Source organism: Doryrhamphus excisus, chromosome 1 (assembly GCF_030265055.1).
Source record: "Doryrhamphus excisus isolate RoL2022-K1 chromosome 1, RoL_Dexc_1.0, whole genome shotgun sequence".
NCBI lineage: Eukaryota > Metazoa > Chordata > Actinopteri > Syngnathiformes > Syngnathidae > Doryrhamphus > Doryrhamphus excisus.
In genome coordinates, this window is record NC_080466.1 from 35119307 (window position 1) to 35129363 (window position 10057).

At 41.7% G+C, this 10057-nt stretch overlaps 1 protein-coding gene across 1 annotated transcript; it reads left to right on the plus strand.

Annotated features, from left to right (window-relative positions):
• The first annotated feature begins 312 nt into the window (after positions 1–312).
• On the plus strand, positions 313–8075 carry zgc:66427 (uncharacterized protein LOC406256 homolog). The gene is made up of 5 exons (XM_058073050.1): positions 313–1091; positions 2231–2326; positions 2407–2512; positions 4359–4460; positions 6479–8075. The coding sequence occupies exons 1-4, from the start codon at positions 563–565 to the stop codon at positions 4414–4416; spliced, it is 789 nt and encodes a 262-aa protein (XP_057929033.1). The 5' UTR covers positions 313–562; the 3' UTR covers positions 4417–4460; positions 6479–8075.
• The last annotated feature ends 1982 nt before the right edge of the window (positions 8076–10057 follow it).

Here is a 10057-nt window from a genome sequence, read left to right on the forward strand (position 1 = left end):
ATGTCCTCACTGGCCCAGCTGTTTATGGCAAGGGAGCTAATTGGCTGACGCGACTTGCAGATTAACGTAAACGTGTGCTGATTGGTTGACACAATGCCCCACATTTACCGTAATGGAGGGTATTTAGGCGCATACTCGTTTTCAAATCACGTCAAACTCTAAATTACAATAATAAACCCTTGATGTGTTGTTTGTGAAATAAAATTATTGTTTCAAACATACGTGCATGTTAGTGAGCATGTTTGATGTCCAGAATTTCAAACATTTCAAACATGTAGGAGTTACCGTAACCGCGCAGCCTAAGCAGGAAACGAGCGCGCTCTATTTCCGCTGCAGCAACGAGAAGGAGTACGTCATAAAAGAAAGGAAAATGTGGACGGAAAGGACAAACTAAGGCCAGGACAACAAACATCCATCTCGCACCTCCACGAAATCGGTCGCCAGGTAGCCGATTGCCGTTGTCCTCTCCGGTCGAGTCCTCCTCGGCTGAAGGGTCGAGTCTAGGTCGTCGTTGCGGTGTGTTTCCGTTTGCTTGCTCGGCCCCATTAGCCTGCTCTTAGCGATGGGCACCAGGGCAAGTCGCCTCCAGGAGGACCCGGTCCCGTCCGCCCTCGGCAAAGACGCAACCAAACGAGATTCGTATCGGCGGCCCCGCTGCGCAAGGCCCACTAGCCTCATGGTGGACTTCTCGGGCAGCTTCGACGACACCGAAGTCAACCGGAGCCGCTCGGAGGAGGGAAGCGACTCCGATCTGGGCCAGCATGGCGCTAGCGCGGACGGCAGCCCGGCAGACCACCACAGCATCCCGGCTAGCATGAGCCAGGTTTCCCCGGCGGATGATGACAACAACAGCGAGGGCAAGCCCGAAGAGGACAGCAGCACAAACACAGAGGCTGCCGTCAACGCGGAGCACCAGCCCGGGGAGGAAACAGGCCGCACACCGCACCGCACTTTCTCTGAACGGCTGCCCGGAAATCGACACGCCGGGGGCCGCAGCGTCAGCGCCAGGTCGGCCCGAGTCCGGGGCACCCACCAGCGGCCGGTGTCCGAGGCTTGGATCGGCATGTACCGTGTCAACAACCGCCATGGAAGTAAGTCGGGTTGATCATTCTAAATGATCTGATCGCTTTATTTCAAAATGTACACGAAATATACATACGTATATGTATATATGTGTGTGTATATATGTATATATATATATATATATATATATATATATATATACACACATACATTTAAATGAAACATGTTTTGCCTGAAATAGCAAATCAATTTGAATGTAACTTCACCAAAATGAACTCAAAAGATTTTCACCAATCCACAAATACTGATCATCATGAATTAAGATTTAGATTAAGATATTAAGATATGCCTTTATTAGTCCCTCAGTGGGGAAATTTGTATTGCACAGCAGCAAGAGTACAGAGTTGGTTAAGCAGTACAAAATACACAATATAGAAAAATAAACAATATAAACAACTTCAACAGTTTTTCCCAGAGTTATATACAATACAGTATGTAGGTAATATGAAATGAGATGAGATATATGACCACCGAGATCTTGTTAGAGAGTTAATATGAGGCATTATGGAAATACTTCACATAGAACTTAGTATATTGCATTTAGAGCCCTTAATATTGCACATGGAGGTTGATCAGATATTGCACAGTGAATGGGGTCTGGAGTAACTATACTGACTATAAAAAAGCAAATATTACACAGATTTACATAGTGGTGTGAATTAATAATTATCATGATGTAACTTTTGATATGTACAATCAACTGTTGATCACATTATGCCCACCCTCAACTGAGTGAGGGTGGAAGTGAAATGGATTTGAGGAACTTGCATTCCTGTGCAGATAATCTCTTTTCTCGTGCTTCATGATTACTGGGGTCATCAGGGCTTGTATTGTTTAGAGTTGTGGCTTAAAGATATGCAAAGACCCTCCATTCATGACAGTTGTCATTGCCTGCAAGTTGAAACAGAGAGTGGACGCAAACGTGTGGCTGTGCAGGCTCAAACATGCCGTGTTGTGTGGTTGGGTTGGGGATTCCCAGGCTAGCCCTCCAGCCAACATGGTGGTGGGGAAATGGGCCAGAACTTGGTGAGAATGTAGGCCGTGGAGCTTGTCGCCATCTGCGTCGTTCACGGATGGTTGCGCACCCAAACGCTGAACTCTAAAAATGCTCACTCTGTGCGTGCCCTGGTGTGTTGTCTTCTTGCAGATATCCGCTGTCCTTTCTGCTCCAAGCCCTTCCCGGGAGGTCGGATTGAGGATCACCTGTTGAGCTGCCTCACATCCCCACCGCTTCCTTACAACAGTGAGTGTCGGCGCTCGTAAAATCCCATCTCATCGATACAGTCAAAACCAACAGAATCATTCATGTGTGTTCTTTTGTAGCGGATGTGCTGAGCAAAGACAGCGGCGAGTGTTCCATCTGTCTGGAGGATTTGGTGCAGGGCGAGACCATCGCTAGGTTGGCGTGCCTCTGCGTCTATCACAAGAGGTAAGAAAGTTGACTTGGCTCGCCGAACAACTTCAATAACACAAACGCACACATTTTCCATCTACTGAAAAAGGATACTTTAGGTACACAATCTAATAAAAGCCAGTATATTGAAACTAAACATCAGGGTTGTGACTATTTTCTCTCTGTCGATTAATCATGTTTAATCATCAAACTTGTGCCATGGAGGGACGAGTCACTGCAGGTTTTCTTTTCCAGCTCGTCACTAGAGCAGGTGATTTGAATGATCAACACCTCCTGTAATTTGAGGGAAGAAGTTAATCAATTAAAATCACCTTCTGGTGAACCCCGTTGGAGAGCAAACCTCTAGCGTCTGAACTTTTAACTTTCTAATTGGCAGCCCAATTGAAATGATCCGGGACTATGAATTTGGTATATAAATTCAATTAAATCATAATGAGAGCTGGTGGTAATATTTTGGTTATTTACTGATGCAGTACAATTGCAAACCACTGCAAACTACAAGTGCAATAATTAAAAGAAATCATAATGTTACATGAGGAATGTGGACGAACCACAACGGTTTGCCAAAGACTCCAGGAGCATGGTATACGACCATATCATGCTCACGTACAGTACTTGTACACGTACTTTACTATGGGGCAATAAGGCGTGATATGGAAACTTTGCATTCAAACGGCACAAACTACAAATCGAACACAGTGGCCCCAAAAACAGCCACAACCAAAATTGTTTTTTAAGTCATTCAGTGTATTTGCAAAAAAAATTTAACCTAAAAATAAATACTGTAGTAAATTACTTTAAAAAAAAATTCTAACTTCTTAAAATGTTTCAGTTATTTCAAGATTTTTAATGGATCTTTCATTGTATTTAATTCAAGAATAATCTCTGATTTGCAAGAAGCACTGTGGTTTGTCTATACAAAAAAAGTAACCTAAAAATAAATACTGCAGTAAATTATTAAAAAAAAAAAAGTTGTCTAACTTCTTAAAATATTTTAGTTATTCCAAGATTTTTAATGGATTTTTCTTTTCATTGTATTTAATGTTTAAAATTGTAGTTAATTCAAGAATAATCTCTGATTTGCAAGACGCACTGTGGTGTTTGTCTATTTAAAAAAAGTAACCTAAAAATACTGTAGTAAATTACTTAAAAAAAAAACCCAAAACTTGTCTAACTTCTTAAAATATTTAAGTTATTCCAACATTTTAATTGATTTTTTTTTCATTGTATTTAATTTTTAAAATTTGTTTTAGAGAATAATCTAAATTTGAGAATAATCTCTGATTTGCAAGAAGCACTGTGGTGTCTAATTGTCTATTCAAGTTTAAGTCCCCAAACCTTGAACATTTTGAACATAAAAGACTAGAGATAAACCACAGCAGTCATCCTGGCAGCATAACAGCGCCACTATCTTATCACTGTGCTATTGTGTCCACAACAGCACTCTTTGTAGCCTAGCAAATGAGCTAATCACACATCTAGAATCAAGTCAATGGCACAGTTCTTTAGACTTGCAGTCTGCTGGACTGCAAAGGGTTACTTTGCAGTTTGAGTGTGTGATCTCAGAACAGGAAATGTTCCACCGATTAGACAATCCACATGTGGAGATCGGCAATGATTACATCACATGACCCTGACATCAGCTGCCAGACGTGATGTTTCCACAGATGTCATCACTTGTCCAGTTCCGAACTTTAACAAAGAACATGTAGCAGATGTGGTCGGCCCATGTGGACCCACCCAAAAGGGCGGGGATGCTGAGATTTGGAACAATGCCCCTGACGTGTGAACATGAACTTTGTCGAACGTCACCCTAATGGTAAAGACTAACCTACACACCCTGCGCTCTGTCCGCATGCAGCTGCATTGACGCCTGGGCCAAAGTGAAGCCCTGCTGCCCCGAGCATCCATCGGACTGACTCCCAGGTCACATGACTTCCCCACATGACCACAAAAGACTCAGGTAGGACCGATGATGCCTTTGCTGAAAACTGGGATTCAACATCAAACAAAAATGTTACTATTTTGAAGTATTTTGTTCTCCAAGGATCTATTGGAAATAAAATTAATTTTTAATTAATTTTCCTGTTCCTGAAACAGTCATCCTAATAATCCATCCATCCATTTTCTATGCCGCTTATCCTCACAAGGGTTGTGGGGTATGCTGGAGCCTATCCCAGCTGTCTTCGGGCGAGAGGCGGGGTACACCCTGGACTGGTGGCCAGCCAATCACAGGGCACATATAGACAAACAACCATTCACACTCACATTTCATCCTAATGATCAATAGCACTCTCAGCTCTTTTCAGGACATTCAAAGACACCTAGCGCTTTCAGTTACTATAGTCGTCCCTCACGATGTTGCATTTTTTTTCAGAAATTAATAAATGGTCACAGTTTGAGTCAAAACATTTCAGTTTTAGTCAAAACATTGAAATACAAGGACATAGAGTATTGTGGTCACTAGGTGGTAGTATTGACACAAAACATTAAGATATTACCTTACATTACATTACCTTAACACTGCATGAAGTCAGCCATGGCATGTCTGAAATATACTCCCATTCTATGTGGAAGTGGTAAGCTTGTTAAGTTTGAGGCTAACTGGCTAGTTCGCTACCTAGCAGGCGTCTCGGGCTGCAGCTTAAGAGTTGCGCAATGTGATTATAGGCTAAAGGTGACGATGTCATGTCGACATGCCTCTAATAATGTTAAAAACATTTAGAAAGTCATAAAAAGAAATTTTCTATTATTTAACTATGAAAACATTAACATTGAATCCAATATCATGGAAATTCATTTATCGTGGTCGAGTCTAGAACCGACCGAGTGGTTAGCATCTTGAGATTGGGGTTTGATTCTCTGCGTGGAGTTTGCATGTTCTCCCCGTGCATGTGTGGGTTTTCTCCGGGTACTCCGGTTTCCTCCCACATTCCAAAAACATGCTAGGTTAATTGGCCACTCCAAATTGTCCATAGGTATGAATGTGAGTGTGAATGGTTGTTTGTCTATATGTGCCCTGTGATTGGCTGGCCACCAGTCCAGGGTGTACCCCGCCTCTCGCCGGGATAGGTACAGCCTACCCACAACCCTAGTGAGGATAAGCGGCATAGAAAATGGATGGATGGTTCTAGAACCAATTAATCAGTATAAACGAAGGACGACTAATTGGTTAGGCCTTTGCTGTCCCTGGCCAAAGTCACAAGTAAATGTTCAAACGATGACAAGTTTTGATTTTGGTTATGTTGGTTGGGCTCATGCTGAATCCATCACGGCCGCGGGAAGCATTCCGCAAGAATTGACATCCCAGTTGTAGTCTCACAATAGCTAATTTTAGCTTTTCCTGTTTTAAATTTATCCCGGGTGCGTTCTTTCAGCGTATGCTCAGATATGACGTAACAACGCAGCTCCAGACGTTCTTCAGTTTTAAAAATGGAGGCGAGCAATCAGTACTGGACTGCTGCGGAAACTTTGATTTTGATCCTAACTAAATTCCAAGACTGGATGAACGGAACAACTGGCAATACGGAGTTATTCCAACAAGTGAAAGAAAAACTCAGGGAAGTCTATCACGTGATGTTGATGTTTACGTTTTACTGGGCATGCCCTATTGACTATTCTGTTTGATTATAGCGGCACATGTAGACAAGAGATTGGAATATTCCTTTCCATGGATACCATTGTTTTCGGAAAGGTAATATAATTCGGAAAAAGAAAAACTCCTCATGTAAACGTGGCTAGTGAGAGTTCAGAGTGAATCGTCCAATCCAGATTGGGTGGACTTTAACGAGTTCCACTGAACAAGCCAATCACGACTCTCTATCTTTTTGTTCATATTTATTACTGCCGTTCGTTCGCGTGATATATTTACCAACTCCCAGTTTTTCCAGCAATTAGCCACACCCACTCCTGCATGATCTGACACACCTCCTACCAGTGGTCATGTGTTGCTTATGTCATGTTTGTCTGTTGTTGTCACAGGAGACCACATCCTCTCTCTCTCCCTCTCAGATATATATACATACATACATACATAAATATGTCAGCGAACCAATAAAGACGACAACAAGACCCTCAAAGGAAGCTTCCGGATGGCTTGGACCTGGTCCGGACCATTTCAAGACAAACAAAAACGGCTGCTTTTGTTTTGTTTTTTCTTTCTCACCCCTATGTGTTGGTCTCTCCCTGGGATCACATGGAACCTTTAGAGGAGAAACATTGTCTCAGCTGTGAGTCAGAGTTTCATGGAGTATTTTAGGGGGAAAATGAACACTTTATCCCACGTCACACACGGGAATTCTTTTCCCCGTAAGCCAGCTAGAGGGCGGCGGTCCGGAGTGATGGGGAGGTGGGGGGGGGTCGTCGTTACTGGGTGTTTATTGTTAACATTTCAGCACATTTTCCCGGAGGGGGCACTTTGCGGGCGCGTGGAGATGATAGTGCTGCTAGCTTGTAAGCTCCATTAGCGCTGGTGTTTGCACCCATTTGAGCACTTTTTGTCCTTTTTGAGGCTTTTTTTTTTCTTTCCTGTTCGCTTGCTTCGGGTCTGGGTTTGGGATGGCTGTGACGGCGACGACGATGATGATGATGAGTGTCTACTGTGAATTAGGTCAGTTAAAAAACAAAACAAAAGCGTCCTGTTACACGTGGCATCGGTACGCAGCACGCCGCTTCACGCTCCTATTCTGCTTTGAATGTGCTTCAGGTCACATGACCCCGACATCCACCCCGATACCCTTTTTGTTCTTTTGAGGTTCTAGCTGGAATCTTTGGCTCTGCTTCCGGTTCCATCAATGTCAGATCAGCCTTAAAGGGATGGCAAGGGCGTTTTTTCTTTCAAGTATTCTGTCATAAAGGCTTTCCTTTGCCTTCTCTGTGTGTGCGTGTTGCCCAGTGAAGGTTTTTGGAGTGTTTTTTTGGGGTTCAGGGGTCCGGGACCGAGCTAGCAACCAGGGGTCGGCCCTGTGCATGTTTCAATTTGTTCTGGAGGCGGAAGAAAATGCCAAAACGTCTGAGTGCAGAGGCTCATTTAGATGTTACATTTGTTGTGGTGATAATTTAATGATGTTGTGTACTCTTGGTGGGAGGAGGGTTTGTTTGTTTGTGTGTGTGTGTTTTTGATAAAAGTGGGCGGGGTTGTCAATTTTCAAAGGTAAAAGACAATCTCTAAGCCCACTCATTTCATCCCCCCCCCCCCCCCCCAAGACGTGTGGTGCAATACCTCAGATTTTTACCAATGCTAACGAAAGTCAAAGCTCTTTGTGTGTCAACTCTTCACTCCAACCAAGGATGACATTTTGTATAGACAACCCCCCCCCCCTCCCCTCTCCCCCCCCACACATCCCTGCATCCCAACATATGGATAATCTGCCTTTGACTCTGCTCTAAAAAAAAAAAAAAACACACACATGGAGTTTTATTTATTGAATTGTAAATATGTAATGCAGTAAAAGAAAAATGGCTCATCTTTGTCTGTTCAATATACTGTTTCTAAGCTCCGATCTTTTGTATGTCTCAAATTGTTTTTATATGTATTTTTTACAATAAATATGTGTGAAGCGATTGCTTTGTGTCTTACATGCTTCTACTTACCAACATCTACTTACCTAAAAGTCTACAAAGAACATACTAACTCCTTATTTCTAAAATTACAAATACTTCAATTTGCTGATATAGTTCATCTTCAAACAGCTAAAATAATGCATAAGGCTAAAAATAAGCAATTAGCTAAAAATGTCATCCAATACTTCTCTACAAGAGAGGAGAAATATGATCTCAGGGAAGAAGTACATTTGAAACACTTCTATGCTAGGACTACGTTATGCTAGCCATAGCATTTCAGTATGTGGAATCAAACTATGGAATGGATTGAGTAAGGACCTCAAACAATGCACAACGATGAGCCAATTCAAGAAACAATACAAGCAGTTGATGTTTGCTAAATACAAGGATGAAGAGTCTTGAACCAGTCATGATGTGCTATATATATCACTATATTGACATTTACTATGGTACCCATTATGGCATTGGATGCTCATATCACCTCCTACTTTGATACGTGACAAAAATAAAAAATAAAAAACATAAAAAAACCTTTAACTATATTAGGAAAGCAGGAGGTGAACAAATGTAACAGTTTGTGATTGTAAAAGTACCAGATGGAGGGGTAGGATTTAATAAGCTTTGCTTCTTCCTACTCCTTTTGGACATGTGGAACTGTGAACTGATTATGGGATGCACTCAATTGTAATCTGATGCATGTTCAAATGAAATAAAACCATTACCATTACCAATCTTGGGAGTATTGTGGCCGTGAAGGACGGTACCAAAGCGTTCTGTGGGGAAAAAAAGAGGCAAAAAGGGTTAAAATCTTGAAATGCACCAAAAAATATGTACCTTCACATGGCAAAGGTCATCTTCCTACCGCCATCAGATTAGCATGCATCACTGTGGTGGCGTCTGAATTATTTATCAGCAGTGCTGATGGTGACTTCCTCTCGGTGTGGATGCAAGGTAGAACAGAGCGTCTTCTTCCTCCCTCGGCATCGGCAGCAACAGTATCCCAGTATGCGGGGGGATTTGGAAAGAATTCCTGTTGTTTAGTAGCTACAGAGACCCCCTGCATGTATAGATGATTCTTCCCTCCCAGCAGTGTTGCTTTTTATCTATAAAATACCCAAACCCTTATCTCCTGGGGTGTCTACCCCCCAAACCATAACAGTCTGAGTCATATGTCCATAACATGAGGACCACCTGTAAAACACGTGAAGGTGTGCATGATTTAGGTTTTTGTTAGTTTGAATATTTTTGTGTGTATGCGGATTTGTGGTTTTTACCATCTGAATTCCACACACGGCACATTTTGACTTTTGGAATGAATTCCTTGCTCTTATAAAAAATTAAGAAAAATAGCATACATGCATGACTAGCACACAAAACCCAGAGCTGAGTAAAAATTACTTTTTAACTTGAACCCTCTTTCTGAGTTAAAAAGTTTTTAATTTGATGTAGAGTATATGTAACATTGAAACTGAGTTAATTTAAATATTAACTCATTTTTGGTGTTAGGAATAACACTTAACATGTATTTATTCAGCCCTTTTTAAATTTAAATTTAAATTTTAATTTTAGAAGTCTGTTGATGAGAAAGTCGAAATCATGAAATACAGTCAAAATTGTGAGATAAAATTATGAAATGAGTAAGTCGAAATTTTGAGAAATTATGTGATAAAAAGTCATTAATTATGAGCTCAAAGGTCATAATTATGAGATAAAAGTCAAAATGATGAGATACAAACTGCGCATGTCCAACAGGTTCCGCCAAAATGGCCGTCCACAGCGTTCTAGCCACGTTGAGAGGTTGACAGTGGCTTGTGAATCAACAGCAGTCCAGGACTATTCAAAAGTTGCAATCTCAGTATGGGAAGCTAAAATGCAACAAAATGCCATTCTGGACTTTCACCCAAAAGAATGAGAGAGAACATCGACAGGAGGAGACCAAGGCCAAATAATGCTTGATAAGGTTTATACATTAGTTGACTTTGATGAAAGTTGATACAT